A 24,092-nucleotide genomic window follows, 5' to 3' on the forward strand; every position below is an offset into this window, starting at 1 on the left:
AGATAGATAGATATTAGATACAATCAATCAGCAAGCATTTATTAAGACCTATGCTTCAGCCATTGTGTTAAGTGCTGAGGATCCCAAGACAAAAGTGGAAAACACCCTTCCCTCAGGGAGGTTTATGTTCTAATGGGGTGGATAGCCTGTCCAAGTGGGGAAGGGCAGGTAGGTACTAGCAGCCTGGGGCTTCGCTTAGAAGGCAGTGCTTAAACTGAGCCTTGAGGGAAGCTGGAGATTCTCGGAGGCAGAGGTGAGGAGACAGTTGTGCCAAAGCGGTGTTGAGAGACGGTTTGTGAACGAGACAGAGAGGGATCTGTTTGGCTGGATTCACACAGTCTAGGATGGGGAGGAATGCCCAGTGAAGCCAAGAAGAGAGGCTGGGACCAGGTGGGGAAAAGCTTTCAAAGTGAATTAGGGAGTTTCTGTTTGATTCCAGTCCCAGGAGTTTGCTGAGTAGGAGCTGACACGCTCATAGTTCCTAAAGAAAATCACTTTGGCAGCTGTTAGAAAGATGAACTAGAGGTACGGGGGACATGGAACAAGGACACCATCATGGCGGGGTCTGCCGAGTCAACAAGCATTTATTAAGCACTTACTGTGCACCAGGCACTGTGCCAAGTGCTGAGGATACAAAGAAAGGTTCCACAACAACAAACATCAGTCCGAGCTCCCGAAGAGCTCCCCGTCCAGTGGGGGAGACAGGATACAAACCTGGATGCACAAACAAGCCGTGGACAAGCTAAACTGGAAATCACCAACAGAGGGAAGGTCCTAGAATTAAGGAGGATGGAGGGAGATGGGCTTCTTGCAGAAGGCAGGATTTTAGGTGGGGCTAAAGGCCCCTGGTAGAGATGAGGAGGGAGAGGATTCCAGGGACCGAGGACTGCCAGTGAAAATGCCTGGAGTCAGCAGAGGGCGTGGCTTGTTGAAGGATCTGAAAAAGAGGCCAGTGGCACTGGATGGGAGAGTACCTGGAGAGGAGTAGGATGTAAGAAGAAAGGTCGGAAGCAGCCAGGTCATGAAGGGCCCTAAGAGCCAAACGGGACCATTTCTTTGACCCTGGGGAAGCTGGTAGAGTTAACTAACGGGGTCAGACCCATGCTTTAGGAAGCTAAATGAAGCATGAACTGGAATGGGGTGAGATCTGAGGTGGGCAGCCCTGACAGCAGTGGTCTGAGCTCCAGGGGATAAGGGCCCGCACTGGGTGGGTGACAGCTCAGAGGAGAGAACGGAGTATGTACTAGAGACGTGACGGAAGTGGAAAGCCCAGGCCTTGGCAAACGATGGGCCATCTTGGGTGAGGGAAGGATTGGGGAGAGAGAAGGTTAGAGTTGACCCCAGGTGGTGAGTTGGGTGACCAGGAGGATGGTGGTAACTTTGATGATAATAGGGAATTTGGCAAGGGGATGTTTGGGGGAGAGATAATGAGATCAGTTTTAGGCATGTTGGGCTTCCTCTGGCCCACCTAGTTCACAGAGCCATACAATCCAAACAACATAATTAGTGATGGCCAAAAACACACATATCTACCCTGCCTGCCGAAGGGTGCTGTGACTTGCTTTGGAGACTGTGCTAAAAAATCATTCTTTAAAAGAAAAACCAAGTAAGGATCACTCAAAATGGAGAAGAGAAGGTAAGGAGATGGACTCAGGCATCAGCAGGGAGATATGTGGAAGAGGAAGAAGGATTCATCGTGCTTGTCCCCAGAGGGCAGAACTCAGAACTTCAGGACCAAAGTTTCAGAGACAAGGGGCTCAGTGGGAGGGGGCAGTGTTCTAACAAGGAAAGCTCTCCCAGGGCAGGAGGGACAGCCTGGGGGCTTCCCTCTGCCCCGGGAGGCTTCAAGCAAAGCCTGGATGACCTTCATGGGTTTGGGTGGGTAGGCCTTGGATTGGGTGGCCACCGAGGGAGGGCCTTTCCAACTCAGAAATTCTGTGAAAACAGCATCTGATGACTCCCAAACCGAGGGTATGCTGCCCAGGAAACCCCCGGTCCAAAGCCAAGTGTGAATCTGATTCTCTCACACAGGTAGCCTCCCAGCTAGCTGCACAATTCTTCTGGGAGAAAATCCTCCAGCGATGGCCCCAAGTCCTTGGAAAGGAGAATCCATTCAACGATCAGATTGAGCGCCTGTTTGGAGATCAAGGAGGTCACTGAGTGCTGGGGGCTCCTCAGGCAGCCCTTGCTCTGACTTGAGGAAGCTAGAACCAGGACAGGTGCAAATCCTCCCTTGGCCCCTGCCCTCCATCAAAATGAATATATAGCAAGGTAGCCAGGCCCGGCATGCCCCGAGCCGTACAGTAGCATCTTCCTCACACCCTTGGCGCTCTGGGGCCTCAGCTCTCATCTGTGCTCACTGTCATACATTTCTCCATTAGGATGTAAGCTCTTTCAGGGCATGAACCATTTCTTGTCTGTCTTTGTCCCTTGCCTAGCCCGGTGCCTTACTTACAAGGCAGCTAGGTGGTGCAGTGGCTAGAGTCTGGAATCAGGAAGACCTGAGTTCCAATCTAATCACAGATCAGACACTAGCTGCGTTGGCCCTGGGCATGTCACTTAATTTCTGTTTGCCTCAGTTTCCTCAACTGTAGAACAGGATAATAACAGCACCTATCTCACAGGGTTGTTGTGAGGATCAAATGAGGAAATTGTGAAGCACTTAGTAGGGGACCTGACATATAGTAAGTGCTAAGTGCTTATTCCTTGCCCCTTACTCCTACTAAGTACTTAATACATCCTTGTTGAATGTAACTACATTAAATTGAGGCAGTATTTTTTCCCTTATCAGAGTGGATTTTCTAGTAAAAATCAAGAAATAAAAAGACCCCTGTGAGATCTCAGGCTGCAGCATTTGCATGTTCCCAACTGCGTGGATCGTTGGCTGACTGGCAGCGCCGATACGCTGTTCAGATGCCTTTTCCCCTCCTGCTTGTGCCCGGCATGTTGATGTGCCTGGCAGGCTTCACTCCCCTCGCGTGAACTGGCTCAGAGCCCTACGGGAAAAGTCAGTCCTGCCCACTGAAGCCTTTTTCTACCAGGCCTTGGCTTCAGAAACAAAGGGGAAACGGGGATTGGCTCACGGGAAGTCGTCATGGTGGAGGATTACCTACAGCACAAGCTGCTGGCGGGCAGGGGAGGAAGAGGCGAGGCAAGCCATGTTTCCTTGAGGACAGCACCCCCTCCTGGCCTCTTCGAGAACAGCGCCAGAGCCCTCTCATCCTCCTCGCGTCGCTTCTTCAGCCCCCCAGCTGGACGGCTGAGGCTTTTATCCCCATGGTCACGAGGGAGAAAGAACAAGCCCCCGGAGGCGCTGGGCTTTGGCTAGACTGGCCCAGCCTCAAAACGAGGTCTCCACCTCGAGGTGCCGCCGACCGGGCTTGCTAAGGCCCCAGGTGTTGGTTTTCCGTAATTATTGTTAGATCCTAGACACGAATTAGGAAAGGCTGATGGGAAATGGTCCTCGATGTTTCCCAGCTGACAGCAGCGTCCATGGAAATGTGTAACTCTGTCTTCCCACTACCCTAGAACTGCAGAAATGCAACTCCCCTAAGAGAATCCCCAAAGGACAGGACCCGGGTAACAAACTAGCCTGACCCCAGGCCACCGGGAGCTGAAGGTCGTTCTCAAAGAGAAAAGAATATCAACAGTCACTTGGCTTCACAAATGTCCTCTGAGACCAGGAGGGTCAGCATTAGGGATTTCAGGCCAAACATCCCCTGCTTCCTCAGTCTTCAGCTGGGCTCATTGAGGACCTCACTAACATAGGAAGAGCCACCAAAATGCCCAGTTTCCAGAAGGAGGCGAGAAAGCCAGACCATGAGGGCACCCCTTGACTCACACTATAGGTCCCCCACACACGCCTTCCTCCATTTCAAGTTGTGTTGCCAATTCTCATCAAAAACCTAGCTAATGCCGTCCCTGCTAGGACGTTTGTTTTTAATCTTGAGCCGGGGGATTCGATTCAGTTACAGCAAAGACATTTAATGAAATAGCATAGTAAGAAAAACAGTAAAACATTTTCACATAAGCCTGAGGAACGTTCTCCCACCGTCAATGGGAGGATGGGTTTGTGTACAGAGCACGGAAGGAATATGTGTGGCCAGGGCCCGCATATGTATAATGAATCTCATCTTTGTGGGAGTTTGAGAGGCCAAAGGGCCAGCTGCATGGCATCCAGAAAGGGACACCATCTATACATGAGCTCAAGACTGCAATAACGTCGTGGGAAAGGCCAGGAGATGGGGGAGATTTTCATACGGACACAGCTCAACCCTTCCCCATTGACTGTTTCACAGGCTCCATCCTAGAGAGAGATTCCTGGTTTGCCACTCCATCCCCTTTGAGTCTTTCAGAAGGGCCAATCTGCCCTCTTTCCCATTCAGATGCTACTGTGGGAACCAGAGAGCTGAGAGAGAGGGAGCAGTGGAAAACCACGGCGGGTGCCCCCAGAATCGTCAGTGTTCTTGCTGCTTCCGTGACATCTGTCTGCTCTGACGGACCAATCAGCTCTGAATCCTGGGACCTGGAACAGAAAGGCAAGTTTCCAGCCGAGGTTAAGGGATGCTGCTTCCCAAGGGAGTTCCAGAGTGCCCAGAGTGACCAGCAGTTACAGAGTTAGGAGGAATGGAAAGCAGAAGGGGGCAGGGAGAAGGATCTTTCTCTCATTTACCCTCCTTACCTGTCTGTCATACACAATGTACACGTGTGTATATGTACATGCATATCACACGCTTACATATGCACACACACGCAATACACATGTATGTGTGGACATTGTGTGGTGTGTAAATGTGTGTGCATGCACACATACGTATACATTTACACATGTGTAAACTCTATTTTAATAATGTGCCCATTTTAAAAGTCAATTGTTTGAGTCTGTTTTGTATGAATAAAGATGGTTAAGAGCAGGTTTCTCAAAAATGCGCTAGGGGTGGAAACATCAAGATTTTCCCAGTGTTACTATTTCAGAGCGATATTCCACGTGTATAACTCTGTATCATTGAGGCCAGCCTCCAGGAGCTGTGTGAGCTCAAGACGGCAGGACTGCAGATCATAGGCTGAGCGCCCTCTGCTGGACAAGGGGCATGCAGCAGCCTTTGGGAACTCCCGCGGCGCATACACAGGGAATACACCCCGTGGAGAAGAAATCGCTTGCTGGAGGCTGGTTGCTTGAGGGCACGCCACCTGCTGGCCGGACGACGTGCTACGCTCCATCCCCGGCTGATTGACTGATTGATTGACAGCCTGTTGTTGTGGAGCTTACAGAAAGCAGGGGAGGGAATGAGCCAGGGCAGCTGCTGTTAATTATGCGGCACCACTGGTGTACATATAATCCACATTAGCTGTCACACATGGAAGTACACACATCCAAGGATATCTGTGATCGGGTTACAAATCACAAATCACAAATCGGGGACAGCTCACACCTCCCTTGCTGCCTGACCGTCCAGGTCCTCTGGCAGAGTCGTTGCCCCCTCAGGTCTCTCGGGACACCAAGTCTCTACCGAGAGCATGATTTCTGTCCAGTGGGGAGTGTGGGGCACGGCATTTGCCTTTGCTTCCCCTGCTGGTCTCTCCTGGCCACTGTGGGATGCTCCTCCCTCAGCCTTGGACTCTCTTCTGGTCACTGCTTGCACGGCACCACAGGCTAGCCCTTTTCTTTCCTTCAGCTGAGAGGCTACCTCTTCTCCATGACAGGAATAGTGGGCTCGGCCACCTCTCTTTTAGCTCAAAGCCCAGAAGCATTTAGCTACAGCTCCCACACCCTTCATTGGACTAGCAAAAAGTGCTCAGTGGCTTTTCCTCCCATAAAGGGATGGGGGTGGTCTGTCCGGACCCAAATGTTCTATTGAACTGCAGAAGACATTTCCTCACCAAGAGTCTTCTTGCCTCAGAATTCGAGGCCTTTGGAACAAACAGACCCATCTCTCCTAATTTGTGCCTTCAAGCTTACATCTAGTTTTTAACTGTAGCTTCCCAATGACTAAAGTCAAGGTCTCTCTGTCAAAAGCCTCCATCTAACCTATGTTTAAAAATTCCTCATGGTTCCTTGCTTAATGTCTGAATGTTTCATTCAGTTGGTATCCATTCAACTTATTGCCAAGGATGGATAGATGTATGTGTATATATGTATATGCATGTGTACATAACAATACCTATATATAAATATATCCATGCTTAATTATAGTCTGGAAGGGAGGAAGGGGAAAAAAAGAACAAAGTAAAAAATGCACAGCAGAGAACAAAAGAAAACTTACAAGGAAGAAAAGACGGACAGCTTCCAACACAACATGCAGTATTTAATAGATAGGCTTTCTTGAAATGGAAAGTTATTGCTGTATATTTTGAATCCTCTCTTACGTTCTGTTGTACTCATGGCAATGCTTTTATTCTTTTTTTATTTTATATTTGTTTTAATATTTAAGTTTATAGTGTTTCTTTTTCTTTTCTTATTACGTATTTGTTTTAGTATTTGTCTAAAATAAAGAAATAAGGAAATATTGCCAAGGAGTTTGGGGGGCCCCTATGGTTTTTTTGTGAGGCAGTTGGGGTTAAGTGATTTGCCCAGGGTCAAGTGTCTGGTCTGAGACCGGATTTAAACTCAGGTCCTCCTGACTCCAGGGCTGGTGCCTGTGCCACCTAGCTGCCCATTCCCTAGGTTTAACCCCCATGTTCTTTTGATCAGCCATGCAGATGGATGGGGTGGGAGAGGCACAGGAAAAGTGGTAAGTGCCGGGGCTTTCTCTTCCATCTAGCAACATTCCTGCCTTTATCATATGTGTGTGTTTGGCTATAAATTGCCCATAGACAGTTATCATGGTTTTAGATACGTTCTGCGGCAAAATTGGATTGAGATGGAGAGAAGAGGAGAAAGGGATGTGTCTCAAAATTGGAATGTTTAGTGCACATATCTCCCATTTCTGTCAATACCTTCAGACCCAACCTGGAGTCACCAGAACAGTGAAAGCTGTCCAAATGACCAGATACTGGAGGGAGGTGAGGTGTGCAGGAGTCAGGATGAATAATGTAGTAAATTGGACTGAGAAGTCTTCAGAGAAGCACAATCACCATCTTCAAAGCTCTATCAAAACGTGGCTAGCTTATTTTTTATTCTTTTTTATTTATTAATTTATTTTTAGTTTTCAACATTCACTTCCATAAGCTTTTGAATTTTCAATTTTCTCCCCCTCTTTGGCCTCCCCCTTTGCCACGATGGTATAGAATCTGATGTAGGCTCTACATATACATTCATATTAAACATATTCTCACATTAGTCATGTTGTGAAGAAGAATTCGGACTGGTGGGAAGAACCACAACAAAGAAGAAACAAAACAACGATAACAAAAGAGAGCGGACAGCATGCTTCAATTTGCAGGCAGACTCCATGGTTCTTTCTGTGGATACCGACGCATTTTCCATCATGAGGCTTGGAGTTGTCTTAGATCCTTGCATTGCTGAGAAGAGCCGAGTCTATGAAAGTTAGTCATCGTACAATGTAGATGTTACCGTGTACAATGTTCTCCTGCTTCTGCTCACTTCACTCTGCATCAGTTCATATAAGTCTTTCCAGGTTTTTCTGAGATCTGCCTGGATTTTAGAACAATAGTATTCCATTACATTCATACACCACAAGTTGTTCAGCCATTCCCTCAATTTCCAATTCTTGGCCACCACACAAAGAGCTGCTATAAATATTGTGGTACATGTGGGTCCTTTTCCCATTTTTATGACCTTTTTGGGATACAGACCTAGAAGTGGTATTGCTGGGTCAAAGGGTATGCACAGTTCTATAGCCCTTCGGGCATAGCTCCAAATTGCTCTCCAGAATGGTTGAATCAGCTCACAATTCCACCAACAATACATTAGTATTCCAATTTTCCCACATCTTCTCCAACATTTATCATGTTCCTGTTTTATCACGTTAGCCAATCTGATAGGTGGGATGTGGTACCTCAGAGCTGTTTTGATTTGCATTTCTCTAATCAACAGCTAGCTTGTTTTTATCACGAATATACTGGGATTGTGGCTGGTTAGTGTGCTGATCAATGTTCTTATGTCCTTCAAAGTAGTTTGTCGTTATAATATTGTTGTTGGTATATACATTCATACATATATGCATACATACATATGTATGTATATGTTGTTTTCCTGGTTCTGCTCCCTTCCCTCTGCATCAGTTCATATGAGTCTTCCCAGGTTTCCCCGAAACCATCCCCTTCACTGTTTCTTATGGCACAGTTCCTTCTTGGGTATACATTTAGCCACAAGTTTCTCGTAACAGACTATAGAGGTGATTCCTGAAAGTATAGTCGTCCCTTTCCTCCCCTTCCAGTCTCCTTACGTTTTACTTCCCTACACTAACCAGCAAGCCGCTGACACTGACCTCTGCTGTTGCTCACAGACCCCTGATCTCTGGACTCCATGTCTTTTTCCTGGCTGTGCCCCCTGCCTGGCATGCTCTCCCTCCTTATCTCCACCTCCTGGCTTCCCTGGCTTCCTTCAAGCCTCAGCAAAGGTCTCATCTCTTGCAAGAAGCCTTTCCTGCTCCCATTGAATGAAGGAGCCTTCCCTCCACTGATTATCTCCAATTTATCCTGAACACAGCTTGTTTGTATGGGGTAGTTGGCATGTTGTCTTCCCCATTTGACCGTGAGCTTCTGGAGGGCTGGAGCCATCTTGTATCTTTCTTTCTATCCTTAGCACCTAGTATTGGAAGACTTGTATAAACTCTTATGTGTGTGTATGTGTTTGTAAAAAGAGGTTTGGGTTTTCTTTCATTCCCAATGGGGGCAAGTGGGAGGAATAGCTGGATTTTCATTGTTTGAAAGAAAAAAAAAAACATAGGAAGGGGTCCAGTTATGAAGGCAATTAAAAGCCAAATGGAGGATTTAAGGTTTGAACCTGTAGGTAATAGAGAGCCACTGAAGACTATTGAATAGAAGGGTGACACAGGTCGCATCTTCATTTCTGGAAGATCAGTTTGGCTGCTGAGTGGGATAGACTGGAGTCGGGAGATAGTTGAGGCAGGCAGACCCCCAGCAGTCATAGTCCAGGCGTGAGGTGATGAGGGCTGCACCAGGAGAGGGTGTTGTGAAAGTAGGATCCGGCAGAACTTAGAACATCGTCTAAGAGGGAGTGAGAGTGAGGAGTTGAGGGTGATCGCTAGGCTGCAAGCTTGGGTGGCCGAAAGGACAAAGGTGCTCTCCACAGTTTGGGAAAGTTAGGGATAGAGGAGCATTTGGGAGGAAGAAATGAATTGTTTTGGACGCTGAGTTTAAATGTCTATCAGACACCCAGTTGGAGATGTGAGACAGGAGGTCAGCAGGGATGTTAGGGCTACAGTAACAGATCTGAGAATCACTGACAAGAGTTGAGAATTGGATCCGTGGGAGCCGATGAGATCACCAAGTGAAACAGTACCAAGGGAGAATAGCTGGGAGGACTCCCGCAGTCAGTGGGGTGGCCTGGATGAAGATCCAGCAAAGGAGTTGTCAGCCGGGGGGGAAGAGAACCAGAGGAGAGAGAGGAGAGAGGACCCAAGAGCAGAGGGCGACTGACGACGCCCAAGGCTGCAGAAGTGTCGAGGATGAGCTGAGGATGAGTGCTCTGGCGCTTTGCAGAGAGCAGCTTCTGTTAGATGAGGGAGTCGGAAGACAGACAGTTAAGGGAAAGAAGTGGAAGCACCTGGATGGCTTTCTCAAGGTTAGCAAAGAAAAAGACGAGGCACAGAAAGACAGATCCCCTCAAGTGCAGGCTTTTAGGGAGAGGGAAGATATTGGCACATTTGTAGGCAGGAGGGGAGCAGGAGTAAACGGGCAGAGAGTGAAGATTAGTGGGGCTGGGGGCAGCGAGGTGAGCCCACAGTGGATAGAGCGCTGGGCTCCTCTATCCTGAATTCAAATCCATCCTCAGACACTTCCATACCCTGGGCATGTCACTTCACCCTGTTTTCCTCAGTTTCCTCATCAGTAAAATGAGCTGGAGAAGAAAATGGCAAACCCCTCATTGTCTGCCAAGAAAACCCCAAATAAAGTCATAAAAATGAAGGTTCAACAAGACTGAAAATGACTGACCAACAAAGGGCTGAGAAAGGGCGCAATGTGCTGTAGAAGACGGATGGAATGAGGTCAGGCAGAAGGGTGTGCCTTGGCAGGAAGGGGGGGCCACCTCTGCGGGTGAAGCCGACTGTGGCAGAAGGCATGTGGGAGGGAGCCCTCAGAAAACGGCTGCGGCTTCTTCAGTGAAATACAAGGCAAGGTTTTTGCCGAGAGGGTGGAGGAAGGGGGGAAAGAGGGGAAAGGAGGTCTGGAAGAGCCACTGTGGAGAGTGGGGTTGAGTCCATTCTATTGTTGTTCGGTAGTTTTCAGTTTTGTCTGAGTCGTTGTGACCCCAGGTGGGATTTTCTGGGCAAAGTTCCTGTCATTTTCTTCTCAATCAGCTAAGGAGGCATAAAAAGATTGTCTTGCCCTGGCAAGGGCCTTGTTGAGATTACCCAACATAAATCTGGTGTGGATCTGGTCAGCTACTTCATTTCTTCCAGTCCCATTTAGAGGAATGTAAATAGGAGCAAAGACAGAGGATGATGGGAGTGAGCCAGGGCTGAGATTAATGAGAAGAGGGCAGTGTGGAGTGGAACAGTCAGGGTCGAGGTGCAGAACAGGGCTAGGGGTCAGGAGGCAGAGGGGAGGATGGAACAAAAGGTCACGTCCCAGAGACTCGAGAGGAAACCGACTGCTTGTACGGGAGTTGCTAGAGTGGGAACAGGACCCAAGACTCCACAGAGCAGTGTAAACTACCGCGAAATAACGTGAACAGCGTCCCACGGGCACACTTGCACGAGCCTGGAACCTGACCCAGCCCAGATTGGTGGCACAATCCACGTCGTTACTTCGTCCTGCTGCTGCCCAGGATGACTGGTCTCTTGTGAGCAAACTCCCTCAATTAAGCCTAACAAACCCTATTCATAACCAAGCTGCTGTGGGCCCCTCTTTGGCAACTCAGCATTCAATTGGGGGGCATGCCACCCTACAATTAGCATGATTAAGGCAGAAAGCTTCTGCCCCCTTACACCACCCACCTTGCCTACTGCAAGGATGTCCTTCTCTTTTCCAGGATGAGGCCCCAGAGGTAAACCAAGGTCAGTGATGGCTCCAGCAAGCCACATGGCCATACAGATTGAAGCAGACTTCCGGATGTGGCCAAAGGGGGAATTTTTTTCATACGTACTTGTACCAAGGGTTTTGTTTTTCTTGCTTTCTCAGTTGGTAGTGGGGGTGGAGGGAGAGGAGAAAAGGAGAGAACGCTGATGTGAAAACAAAATTTAAATTTTTTTTAATTGGAAAAAGTCATGATTAAATAAAAGAATTCCATAGTTCATGACGCTTTAGTGGAACACTTCTGACAGCCACGTCTGTGGGTAGCTGAGCTGGGAAGCAGGGGGTGAGAAGGGAGCAGATTGAGGGTCTCCATACCACATCCAGGTCCCTTAGTATGAGGACACTCACTGGGGACAGAAGCCGTGTCCTGGGAGGGCAGACAACAACCGCCAGAATCTCAGTTGGGTGAAAAGCGTAAACTCAACTAACTTTGAAGAAAGAGAGGTGACGGGGTAACGGTGGAAAAGGAAAACCCTGGAAGTGACAGCGGGAGGACAAGGAGAACTGACCCCAACCAGGGAGGGCCACGAGGGGCTGTTTCATCAGTAAAGAACCAGGTGTCGGTGAGTACAAGGTGGAAGGAGGAGCATGAAGGTCTAAGGGTGAAAGCAAGTTCCAAACTATAGAAAGGGAATTTCAGGACACTGGGAAGGGTAGGTAGGTGGGCCTCCTGGTGGGGGCGGGGGCAGGCAATAAAGGAACAGGCCATGGGGGAAGGGAAGCGGGATCTGTACAGTCCCAGCCAGGGTTCAGAATCCTTGAGGCAGGGTGAATGTGATGGGGGGAGAATGCTAACCCTTAAGGAGGAGTTCAGGCAGATCAGTGACTGGGGAGAAAGCAGGCAAACACTGTTCAGGGCTCTCCCTCAATGCCCAACCTCACAGCAGGTGGCAGGGAATGTTGAGTCTTGTGAGGTCCAGCTAAAAACAGGCTGGAGCCCAAGGCACAGCCTGCACGGTCCAGGACTGGCCTCCAGCCTTCAGCACCATGGAGAAGGCTCTGGGATGAAGGGGGGGCGGCGCTGATTCAGGAGGGAGGCCACAGGCAGGTGAGCTGACTCAGGGACAAAGGCAGAGGGTGCCCTACAAAGTCCCTGAGGCAAAGACAGAGGCCACAGCTTGCTGGCCAGGTCAGGCCAGGATCAGGACCCGGAGCTCTTTAAGCCTCCTCACCCACCACTCCCCTGGTAAAAACCCACCAATAAGCCCCTATGGAGGGAGCTCCCAAGGCCAAGCTCTTCCCAGGAGGCTAAATGATGCTGCAGGATCACACAGCAGTGAGGCAGCAGAGACAGGATGTGACCCCAAGTCTTCTAACATGCCCCCAAATACACACTGGTTCACGGATGTGCAATCATTCTTCACACGATCTGTTTGAATAGGTGATTTAAGCAGGGAGGCCCAGCGAACGTCAGCCCAGCTCGATTCCGCAGCCTTAGAAGACAAACGCAGACATGCCCACTGTGCTCTGAGGCTTACAAAGCACAGTATTTCCTCAGACTGAGTCACAGGCCTGTGCTTACTGCAAGGATGTCCTTCTTTTTTCTAAGATGAGGCCCCAGAGGTAAACCAAGGTCGGTGATGGCTCCAGCGGGCCACCCGGCCTCACTCAAGATGCATTACGGTTTCAACGTGTGCTGTGAAAAATAACTGACTCAATAAGATATTTACAAGCATTTATTTGGGTAAACACATAAAATATATTTTTAGGATATATATTTGAGAAAAACTAGATTTCCAAAGAAAAAATATCATATAACAAGAAAATAGTGACTGAAATTAGTGTTTTTAAGTGAGAACAGACGGCTTTAGGATTCAGAGAAAATATTTAAAATGGTGCCCAGCTGAACGTCCCTACTTCACAACACCTGAAGTTTCTCTGACAAGTCATTTTAAAATCCGTGTAGACGCTGCCACTTCAGAATGGAAAAAGAAAACAAACCTTTGGCAAGGAAAGTATTAGTCCATAGCAGCTTTGTAAAAATTATTTACTTTCTATCAAAACCCCACAATTCCGGCAACGTCTCATCCCAGGGCAGTGGGGGGCCAGGAGCGTGTGCAAAGTCTGCAAGTTATTTCAGAAGGACACAAGAAGCCGGCCTCCTGCCTGCAAGAGACGAGTGACCGTAAACACGCCCTCGGCCCGCCGCCTCCTACACGCTTCATCTGAATCCTTTTGTGTTACCCCTCTGGTGGGAAGAGACGTGGTGCCAGAGGAGGAGTACTGTGGAAAAGCCCTAAATCCCTTAGTAAAACCTTGATGCGAACCAAGCCTTGCCGAAACAGCCTTCCCTGCTCTCTGGCCACAGCAAGGAGGCTACGCAGAGGCTCCCCAAGGCCTTCAGGGTCGTCTTCCCCATCCTGCAGCACCATCCCTCCCCCCACGTCGCAAAGAGGAGAATCCAACATGTGAACTTGCAAACCAGACTCAGGACCGACCAGGAGAAGGAGTGGCCGTGGGCGCCAGAGGAGAGGTTAGTAGTGAAAGCTCTGCGCACCCAGAGAACAGCAATAGCAAAGTCGAGAGGTGTGTGCCCGTTGGCGGCCAAAGCCCAAGACCCGAGTGAGCGCCCTCTGATGGCGTCGAGAGCCGCCCGCCCGCCCGGGCTCAGCCCAGGCTCAGGCCTTCCCCACAGGCTTGTAGCAGGCGTCCGGCTGCCAGAGGCGAATGTCCACAAGCACCTGGTTCAGTTTCTGCACCCACAGGTCCCGTTCTTCTTTAGTATCAGCGGACAGCCAGTTCCTACGGGGAGAAGCGAGAACACGTCAGCAGCTCTTTCCCAGGTTGACGGGAGCGAGAACGTTCCTGGGCTAGCCCTCCTGGGGTCCCGCTAGGCCCCGCTCAGGCCCCAGTCTCCCCTGGCTGACGCTCAGGGCGCCGTTTCCTCTCTAGGAAGCTCCCCGGCCTTCTCCATTAAAACCGCTCCGACCTGGCTAGCGCCTAACCCGAGATGAAGGAAGAAGCTTCGGCTGCAGACCTGGCAAGGGGAGAACGCGCTCAAGGGACCGCTGCTCCGAGGGCCGCGTAGGGCCCAGCCCCCGTCCTTCCCCACTAGCCACCACCCTCTATTTCTCCTCTGGGGAAAAGGCTGCCGTTCCTCGGGCTTCGGGCCTCATCGTGTAGCCAAACCGCGCTCTTCCAAAGTCCTGGCTCGTCTTCCGGCCCCACCGCTCACCCCAGCCTCTAGAGGCCTTTGGGCCAGGCCCCTTGGCTGGTCTCCTGGGCTCCCCTCTTCTCCCTCCACTCCTCCCCAGCTCCCATGGATTCAGATCAGCTCTATGCAGATGATTCTCTTAGTTTTTCAGCTCTAACCTCTCTCCTGACTTTGGGTCAACGTCGGATGTCCCAGGTGTGTCCAAACATGACGTCATTACCTTTCCCGGCAAACTCTCTTCTCTTCCAAACTTCCTATTACTACCAAAGGGCATTGATGTCCACCCTCCCACTCACCTGGCTTTCAAACCAGATGTCATGCTTGACTCCCTACTGACTCAGTTATCCTACCTTCTCAACGTCTCTCAAATACAGGCCCCTCCTCTCCTCTGACCCTGCCCCCAACCTCACATATGGACTACTGCAGTAGCTCCTTGGGGGTGGGGGGGGGTCTGCCTGCCTCCAACCCATTCTCCATCCAGCCACCCAAGCGATTTTCCTAAAGGTCTGTCCACCTCACACTCCTCCCCTACTCTATAAACTGCTATGGCTCCCCATCGCCTCTAGATCAAATATAAAATAATTTTTGGAATTCGAAGCCTGGCCCTGCCATATACCTTTCAGGGTAGTGACACTGGCCCCTTGGCTGGTCCTTGAACAGGACACGTCCCCCACCTCTAGGCATCTTCTCCGGCTATAGTGTTCCCCACCTAGAGTGCTCCCACTAACTGCTCCTACCCACCTCCTTGGCCTCCACCTCGTACAGGACGCCTTTCCCAGCCCCTCTTAATGCTGGTACCTCCCTCAGCTCATTATCTCCAGTTTGTCCTGCGTGTGGCCTGTCTGCACGTGGTCTCTCTCATTAGACTGGATGCTTCTGGAGAGCAGAGACCGTCTCCTGCCGTAGGCATTTCATCAATGCTTACTGGCAGATTTTTCTGGCGCTGCCACGTGGCTGCCAGGCATAGATTGTCACAGCGTGTAAAGAACCGTGAGATGGGAGTCACTCAGAGGACGGCGGAGCCATGAGAAGCACCCGAGGTGTCAGAGATATATGACAGAATAGGAAAACGTCTTGTCCTCTGGTGGGACGAGGGGATACCTGGGCTCCAATGCCTGTGGGGAGGGTCCTCGACAAGGCATGACAGGCCAGAGTCACGTGGGGGTCACTGACTATGGCCAAATCCCATCACGCCTTGTTCCATTGCTCTGGGGTTTGCTAGGGCTGCTCTCCGTGGATTCCCTCCTTACAAGGACTGGCCTTTGCTGCAGGCCTGTCAGGGCTCTCTCAGGACCCCGGGCCCGTGCCTGCTGCGGGGGCTGGGAAGGACCTGCAGCTGCCAGCTTCCTTCCCTTGGCTCCCCAGGGGGCATCCCGCCACCAGGAGCCACATGTGCGCGCCCAGGGTCCTCTCACTGCCCTGAGCACCCCACGCTCGCATTTCCCCTCAGAGTGTCTGTCGACATCTCTCCTCAGACTCTCGAGCTCCATTCCCTTTAGCTAATGACGGGCTGTCGGCTTCCCAATGGGCTTCTCTCTCCGTGGGCTCTTGGAGCCTGGGAAGAGCTCCAGGGAGGGGACAGAGGGCTCTGCTGGTAAGGAAGCGCCCCCCCACCCCCGCACCCGCCCTTTGTTCTAGGCTCTGCTTCCTCCTCCCTCCCACTGCCCCATCCCCCTCCTCTCCCCAGGCCAAACGCCCTGCCATTCCTTCCATGACAAGCACTGGCAGCCGGTCCCCCCGACTTGTCCCATCCAAATGCCCTCCGGGTGACCAGTGATGATCCTAAGCCCGGGCTCCCAGGACGGGATGTGGGTATGGCAGATGTGGGAGATGAGGGCCCAAGACAGCAGGCCCCTCCCCCAGCTAGCCCAAGATGGCATTCCCTTCTCTGGCGGCCATCGCCAGCTGACTCACGTGGAGTACGCAAGCCCATGGAAGCTTCTACCACAAACTGGAGGCTGAGACAGCCTTGGGGGGCACCAAGATCCCTAGCCTCCAATGGGCTGGCCATGGTCACGAGCCTTCCCAAGCTCCCATGCTCACTAAAGCCTTTCTGCACGTCCGGCTGCCTCCGGGGGAAACGCTCTGAGAGCAGGAAGGAGGTCTCTCCAAGTGTCCTCTGCTCACAATTCTGCTTCCTATGTCTGACCTCTGTCCCCGACCTGTGCCCATCCCCCCAGCCTGAGCAGGGTGCGCACAGTAGGCACGCCCACCAAGGCAACACTCACTTGGTGACGCAGAGCGTGTCTCTGCACTGACTGACGAGGGTCTCTTTGTCATCTTCCCGCTGAGGTCGGACAGTAATCAACTCAAACGTGTTTCGGCGGGCACAGAATTCTCGGTTGGCTGGTTCTATCTGACGACTGGTACAGTTGGCCAGGTTTATCCTCCCTATGGGGGTCTTTAAAAAATAAAGACAAAAACACACCAGGAGATTTCCACATCCTAGGTCATATTTTAAATCAGCAAGAATCACACTGAACATTTTTATTTACTCATGTTAAACTACTGATACAAAGCTCTTTAAAATCACCATTCCATCATCCACTATCACATTCTGGATAGAAAGTACTCCTGTGAGAGTGCCTGCCCCGCCCACAGCTCAGCTGGCTGCCATTGCTGAACAGGTCAGGGGAGCACCAAAGTGGGGAAGAAACCTAAGCCCATGTGACCTTGGGGACCCTCACCCCATTCAATCATCCTCCACAGCCCAGCACTGGGTGGTTCTCCAGCCTTCACCCCATGCCACCCTTTGCATGTGACTCAGCTGAACACCAGAGCCAGGAGGGAGGTCTCCTCCAGAGACACTCTGGGAGAAAGAGGGCTGGACAAAGCTGGAAAGGATGCCAAGCCGCCAGCTGAAGCACACACCTCGTCTTCATTCCTCAGCGTGCCCAGCGGACTCCCGCAGACCACCCACCCCCAGCAGAAAGGTGACCTGTCTACCTAGGAAGGGCTTCACGACCCTGTGCTGCCCTCGCTGACACACAAAAGCCATGATTACCTTTCGCTTCTCGTCGTCCGGGTACGTCCAGTAGGAGATGCAGTTTCCAGAAAGAACGCACCAACGCCGATGCCAAGCTCCAAACCCGCTGACGTCCTCAAAGATGGTCTGGAGAAAACAAACAGCAATGGGGAACTGAGGCCAGGGCAGTAAGGGAAAGATGCCGGCTGAGTCTCAGCCTAAACTTGTGAGTGAAAGGGGGGGTTTAGCAAGTCCTAGGATTGGCAGTCTGGGTGCAGGCCGAATCACAATGAGAGACATCTGGGGATGCGCACGCGTGTATACACACACACGCACGCACACACACACGTGCGTACACACGCGCGCACACAAAGGATCATGGGAAAACCATCAAAGGCTCAAATGTCAACGACAGCCTCAAGCACATTGAGGACTCTCTCTGCCAGTGATCCCATTTTCTTTAATCATCTCCATTACAAGGTGGTCACCACATCTATTGCTAAAGTAGGCCTTCTAACATTTCACCTAGGCCTTCAGAATGGCTCTGGTCAGAGAAAGCACTGCAGAGTGTAGCCCAGGCCAGAGAGGAGCCCTGCCCCCACGCCCGCAGCCCCCCACCCACAAATCACTCCCAGAGGTGCTGGCTGACACCATTTGCACCATTGGACGCTTTGTCTAAGAAATAGTGACTTTTTCTCTCGCCCTAATTTCATTAGTGATGTAATCTCTTGTGATGAGACCAAGCATATCTTGTTTTAAAGCATGATAACTCATCGAGTTAACCACCACCAAACAGCTTGGTGGGGCTGGGAGCTTTTTGCGCTTCCCTGCCTCTCTATGTACATCCAGACTTGTTTCCCCTTAGAATGAATCCATTCTATTCCCAGGGAAGCACAAAGGACCACAAAACCCATCATCCTACTGTGCGCGTGGGAGCCCAATGCTTACTCTCAAGTTCCTGTTTACCTTTCTCTTGTCATTTGCTCTGAGCAAGAAAGATCTCAGAAAAGCTGATGGAAGGCAGCCATGAGCAGGGGACAACTTGCTGCCAAAATAACCGTGTCTTTCAGTCTACTGGCTCTGCGGGGACCTCTCCAGGAGGTCGCAGCCCTTTCTGACCAGCATCCTCTGCTGTCTCAGGCAGCCTCCCATCAAAAACGACTCCTTGTGAGGTTAGGCAGAGGGAGGAGGGGAGGGGCAGGGCCAGGAAACACAGGCTCTGACTCTAAATCACAGCTCACAGCAGAGCGAACGCTCAGAACGTGACAGTCAACTGCTTAAGAAATCCTAGCGCAGCTGCCAATCATGCCACAGGAAAATATTTTTCTTTGAAAAGTATATTCCCCCCCAAAACAATTGAAAAATTCTGAAAATTCAGAATTTAAAGCTCTCTAAACTGGGGCCATGTTTCTGAAAATGGGACTTCAAAGCACATCTACTGCCACCTACTGGATCCATTTGTAACAACAAATACTAGAAAACAACTTGGAAATCAGGTTTTTGGTGAATCCTTCCTCATCCTCCTCCTGCAGCCTCCCTCCCTTTGACCTGCTCTGCCACTCTCCCCCAACCCCAGACCTGGGGTCTCTCCCTCCTTGGAGGGCATTAGGGCATTTTCTGCCGGTACCACTGGCTTGGTATTTACAAATACATTGCCTTGAGACGTTTCTGGTTCCACTGACCCCCCTCCTCCCCTCCAGGTGCTCATCCCCCCTTCCTCCCCGCCCTTCTCACTGAGGTTCTGGAACACTGACCACGTCCACGGCCAGGCCTCCTCCCCTGGATCACTAAGGGGGTCAAGCATGGCTTTGTGGAGCTCTACAGCAGGAACAGAGACGAGCCAGGGTGCAGGCCTGATCCTGAGGGTGGCCCGCGGCCCCTCTCCTAGTCTTTGGCAGCTTTCATTAACGGTCAAACAAATCATACTATTTTAGACTTTTAGAATAAAATCAAGAAGTTTCACTTACCAGAAAGCCCTTTTCTTCCACAAATGAGTTCACCTGGCACTTTATTTTTAAATAAATATGACCTTCCAAAGGACACAAGAAAGGCACCTGCGGAAAGAGAGGCCGCTGTTGGAAGCCGCCCTGCCGAGAAGCGGGATTGAAAAAGCAACGCGAGGCCTCCCGAGAGGAGGGGGTTCTCGAGAGCACCACAGAGAAGCCAACTGTCCAGGGGCGTTCCTTTAGCAAACATCTGCTGGGTCATCTAACGAGAACGGGATCCACTTCACTAAGCCACACTGGCGGTGAGCTGGGGCAGGCCGAGGCGGATGGAGTCCACGGGCTACCACGTGCCCCCAAGGAGAACCAATGGCCCTCTTGCATGGGCACCCAGCCTGGGGGCCTGGCGCCCAAGACCTCCTTCTTTGGTCTCTGCTTTGCCAAGCCAGACAACCAAAGGCAGAGACTAAAATGCTCCGACAGGGTCCGTGGTGACATGTTGCAGAACGTCAGCGGTGGCACCACGCATCGCGTCTGACCTCCTCGGTCCCTCCACAGGAACACCCTATTCCCAGGCTCAAACTGACCTAGAAAATACGTGCACAGCAGAGCCCGGACATCTGGCTCTTCCACGGGCAGTGCCGACTGAGTCTCAGAACAAGATGGTGCAGCATCCCCACTCCGCGGCCACCCCTCCCACAGCACCAGGCTCCTTTGTGCCCTTCTTGATTCTCTTTCATTCCAATTCTTCTGAGGGGGGACAAGAAGCCTGCCACTGGATGGAGGAACCCTACACCCCTTCACAGAGGCAGCCCCGCCCCACACACTGACCACCCACCTGCCTGCCTGCCTCATTAGGGTGACTTTCCCTCTCTTGGTTTTCCAGAGACTGCTTACATCGCTCTCCCCTCTTAGGGGGCTGCCCTTCAAAGGGTGGATTGGCAGCATTCGGGTGTAAAGCCCCTAATAAAAGCACACGGGAGCTCAGAAAAGGTAGGCCAGGGAACGCTAGGGGAGAGGGATGGCCCACGTGCTAGGCTGAGAAGCAGGAAGGCCCTCTGGTGACTACTGGCTGGCCCCCTCCACCTGAGGAAGGACACAGGGGCTGCAGACATGGCCCAGGATGGGGCAGGGGGGTGGGCTGCACTCTGGAGTAAGAGATATATAATCACCAAGACTGCTCCAAGAACACGTCATGGCACTGCCCCCGGGCAACAGGCTTGAGTTTTATCCTGCCAGGAGGACACACGCATAACTGGCCATCAGAGGGGCTGGCAGGGAGCAAGCTGGTCACCACATCAACCTCATTGCAAGGAGCCCCAGACAGGGAAAGCCCGGGGCCTGAGGAAGGGGGCATCGACAGCCAGCAACATCTGACAAAATGGGGGAAGGGGGTCTGTGCACTCAGAGACCTGGGATGTCACATCTACCTGTTCAACACAATATTGCAAGAATTGGGAGGGGGGGCAGTTAAGGTGGGAAACTATCTGCCCCCTCAAACCTTCAAGTTTTCAGCAACATCTGTTTTATGGGTACAAAAGAGGGGTTTGGCTTTGTCCTCGACAAGCCCTGAACTAAGATTCTTTACAATTCTCTCTCTCCTCTCCCCTCCTTCTCTCTCCCTTCTCTCCTCTCTCTCTCTCCCCCTCCTTCTCTCCCTCCTCTCTCCCTCTCTTTCTTTCTCCTCTCTCCCTCCTCCCTCTTTCTCCTCTCTCCCTCCTCTCCCTCTCTCCCTCTTCTCTCCCTTCTCTCCTCCCTCTCTCTCCTCTCTCCTTCTCTCTCTTTCTCTCCCTCCTCTCTTTTATCTCTCTCCCCCCTCCTCTCTCCCTTCTCTCTCCCTCTTCCCTCTCTCCCTTCTCTCTCTCCCTCTTTCTCTCTCTCCTCTCTCCCTTCTCTCTTCCCTCTCTCTCTCCTCTCTCCTTCTCTCTCTCCTCTCTCTCTCTCTCCCTCTCCCTCCCTCCTGTCTTGTTTGTTAGAGCCTTTTAAAAGTAAAGACAATTCAGTAAACTGCTTTCTGGCACCTGACCAGAGCTACAGACCAACACTCGAGCTGACTATGACCCCGAGGCGCTCACTGTGTCACTCAGTCATTTTCCAGCTGCATCCGACTCTCCGTGACCCCACCTGCTGCTCCCCTCTCCAGCACATACCCCCTACCCCATTATGTAGGTACTGAGGCACGCTGGGCAGCTAGGTGGCGCTGCAGCAGAGTGCACACCAGGCCTGGAATCGGGACTCAGCTTGCCGAGTTCAGATCCAGCCTCAGACACTTACTGACCGCATGACCCTGGCCAAGTCATTTGACCCTGTTTGCCTCAGTTTCCTCATTGGTAAAATGAGCCGGAGAAGGAAATGGCCAAGTGCTCCAGTGTCTTTGCCAAGAAAACCCCAAATGGGGTCACAGAGTCAGACACGACTGGAGTGACTGAACACCGTCTATCTCCACACACTCCAGAGCTGCGCCCCAAGACCCCCGGGCAGACAGCACCTCCACTAGGCCCAGACGCCAAAGGACCCACTTGGGGCCTTGACTGTAAACGGATCCTCAAGCGGAGGGTTTCCACCGGCACCGACAAAAAGCAACGCTACTCTCACTCAGAACTTTACACTCAGCGACACTACTTGTGGCATTCCCATGACGTACCCGATCATGGCAGAGAGCCCGGGGGGAGGAGAGAAAGCCGGGAGCCCCCGCGCGTGCACGAGAAAGAGCCCTTGTCGCTCCCTGAAAGAGCAAAGGGAAAGAAAGCCAGGACCCCCGCGAGCCCGGACAAAGGGTGATTGGCATCAGGTTATCAATCAGGTTTCTCTCTTGATGTCTTAAGAGTAACAGGTTAGTGAGGCAGACACAGAGCATGCAGCAGGAGTTAGGGGGGCCGTCCTCTACACGTATTAGTTGTAAGCAAATTAAGTTGTATAGCAACCTTGTCGTGGAACATATAACCCAGAAGCTCTCGCTCTTTTACATCATAATTTATCTAAAATGTGAAAATAAAAAAAGAAAAGAAATACCTGGATCACTGCTATTTGTTAAACTAGCTGAGGTTAATCAAATTTTTACAAGGTTTTATCTTTAAAGTTTTCAATCTCAGGAAAGACCTTTATTTACAGCTTAAAAACAGAAATGTCCTACTTGCTTTGTTCAATGACGACCGGCCTAGGCCGTGAGATGCGCAACATTCTCTCCCCCAGGGGGGAGAGCCCCAGAGAGCTCGCTAGCTGAAAGATCCCGCTGCACAGCGAGAAGATGTCACAGCACTAAAAACCCAGTGACTTCATCTCAACGTCAGCACCAGCTCCCCCACGGGTGCCGGCATCGGCCCTTGCCATCTTTTCTCTTGCGCTGCCAAAGCTCAGTGGGGAGCTCCCCCGGGCCTAAGGCAGGCTCCTCTCCGTCGGTCACAGACGGCGACAAGGAGAGGGGTCAACCGCACAGTCTCTGCCAGACTGCCCCATGGCTAATCGAAAACAGGCCAGTCTAAAGACACCATGCCTCTTCACCTAAGGTTCTAACACGGCCTTAATTGTCTTTAAACGGTGAAATGACGACCTGAAAGTCCTTCGCTTTTTTTGATTGGGTTTTGGGGGAGAATAAAAATGACCTTAGACAAACTTTTGTTAAGAACGTCGGATTACCTTGTCCAAAGCAAACTTGGTGCTTCCTACAGAAGCCAGCGACAGGGTGTGAGACCCGACAAGCACAAAGTTGCTGGTGCGCACGGCGTGGAGACCGCCCGGGCTGGCCATCGCTGCGGAGAAGACACACATGTTTAGCCAGGAATCGAGCATGGGAGGGGCCCCAAGGGACCGCCCCCACCCCACCCGGGGGCCTGGGTTCTGCTCCTGCCCCGTCTGGCCTTCATCTCTCAGCCCCAGTCGAGGGTTCGAGACTTGAGGCGACGCACCTGAAGAATGGAGACTGCTTTTCTAGAAAAGAAAAAGAGGGAAATGTGGATTACATTCTTCCTTTGATGGACCGAAAAAAAACTGGACGCGAGATGACAACGATACTTTTAAAGGTTGATCCAGGCACCGGCTCAGTCACAGACTCATGTCAACCTCAAGTCTGAGACTCCCCAGATCTGAGCCGCTGGTCTTCACGCCCAGAGCCCCGCCCTCATTTCCACCCCGGAAGAAGTCAGGGCTACTCACAGCAGTGATGGATGTCAAGAGTCGCTTTGGGGTGATGGCCTAGAACGGAAGCAAGCGCGAGGTAAGGCAGACCACCCACAGAGGCCCCTCCGTGAACGGGGAGCGAGCCTTTCAAGCCCCAAATCCTCCTCCTCCTCCTCGGGCCGCTGGCCCCCAGGCGTCAGCATGGGCCCGGAGGGCCACTGCCACAAGAAAAGAGGCCACCGGCCCTCCAATCTCCCAGGCAGACCACAGGATTCCTCCTTGTCTCTGCCTTCGCTCCCCCCGCCCTTGGTGATCCAGCCTCTGCACCTGCTAAGCTTATCAATGAAGGAAAAGCATTTATTAAACGTTTACTGTGTACCAAGCAGAGGCTACAAACGCCAAAACAAGACTGCCCTCCCCTCGAGGAGCCTGCAATCCAATGGGAGACGACCCAGGACGCAGGGCGGTGGAGGCAGGCGGCCCCCAACACACGGGCGCGTCCACACCTTCTCTCCCCTTTCTGAAGGAGCCACCGCCCACCAAGGCCACCTTCGCTTCCGGGCACAAACCATCACTGGCTGCCTCTCGCTCCCTCATCACACTGACCTAAGCTCCTGGTGCCATCCCGTAACCCAAGTCCACCCTGAGATCCCAGATGAACAGGGTGCGACTCTCCAACGGGATCCAGCCGCATTGCTCCCTTCTAGATCAGTGCACTCTGGCTACGTTTGTGGGGGGGGGGGGGGGGGGG

General features: G+C 51.7%; 2 protein-coding genes and 1 pseudogene across 5 annotated transcripts in view; 1 reads left to right on the forward strand and 2 right to left on the reverse strand.

Annotated features, from left to right (window-relative positions):
* Positions 1-2,620, forward strand: part of AOAH (acyloxyacyl hydrolase) — a 115,584-nt gene extending 112,964 nt beyond the window's left edge. The window contains exon 24 of the mRNA XM_027835812.1: positions 2,032-2,620. Coding sequence (XP_027691613.1) covers positions 2,032-2,160 — 129 coding nt within the window. The 3' untranslated portion in view covers positions 2,161-2,620. The remainder of the gene's footprint in view (positions 1-2,031) is intronic.
* A 5,606-nt stretch (positions 2,621-8,226) lies between these two features.
* Positions 8,227-8,320, reverse strand: LOC114023350 (annotated as a pseudogene).
* Positions 8,321-12,847: 4,527 nt separating this feature from the next.
* The window catches only part of ANLN (anillin actin binding protein), a 33,329-nt gene continuing 22,084 nt past the window's right edge, over positions 12,848-24,092 (reverse strand). For 2 of the 4 annotated variants that reach the window (XM_027835780.1, XM_027835779.1), the window contains exons 17-24: positions 23,378-23,416; positions 23,131-23,152; positions 22,862-22,974; positions 22,150-22,203; positions 19,250-19,336; positions 17,322-17,429; positions 16,546-16,718; positions 12,848-13,905 (exon numbers count right to left, since the gene is read on the reverse strand). In XM_027835780.1, the coding sequence (XP_027691581.1) occupies positions 13,782-13,905; positions 16,546-16,718; positions 17,322-17,429; positions 19,250-19,336; positions 22,150-22,203; positions 22,862-22,974; positions 23,131-23,152; positions 23,378-23,416 (720 nt within the window). In that variant the 3' untranslated portion in view covers positions 12,848-13,781. The remainder of the gene's footprint in view (positions 13,906-16,545; positions 16,719-17,321; positions 17,430-19,249; positions 19,337-22,149; positions 22,204-22,861; positions 22,975-23,130; positions 23,153-23,377; positions 23,417-24,092) is intronic. The other 2 variants (XM_027835781.1, XM_027835783.1) reach the window with 2 other exon arrangements.

The sequence above is a fragment of the Vombatus ursinus genome, unplaced genomic scaffold (assembly GCF_900497805.2).
Source record: "Vombatus ursinus unplaced genomic scaffold, bare-nosed wombat genome assembly UNPS02014817.1, whole genome shotgun sequence".
NCBI lineage: Eukaryota > Metazoa > Chordata > Mammalia > Diprotodontia > Vombatidae > Vombatus > Vombatus ursinus.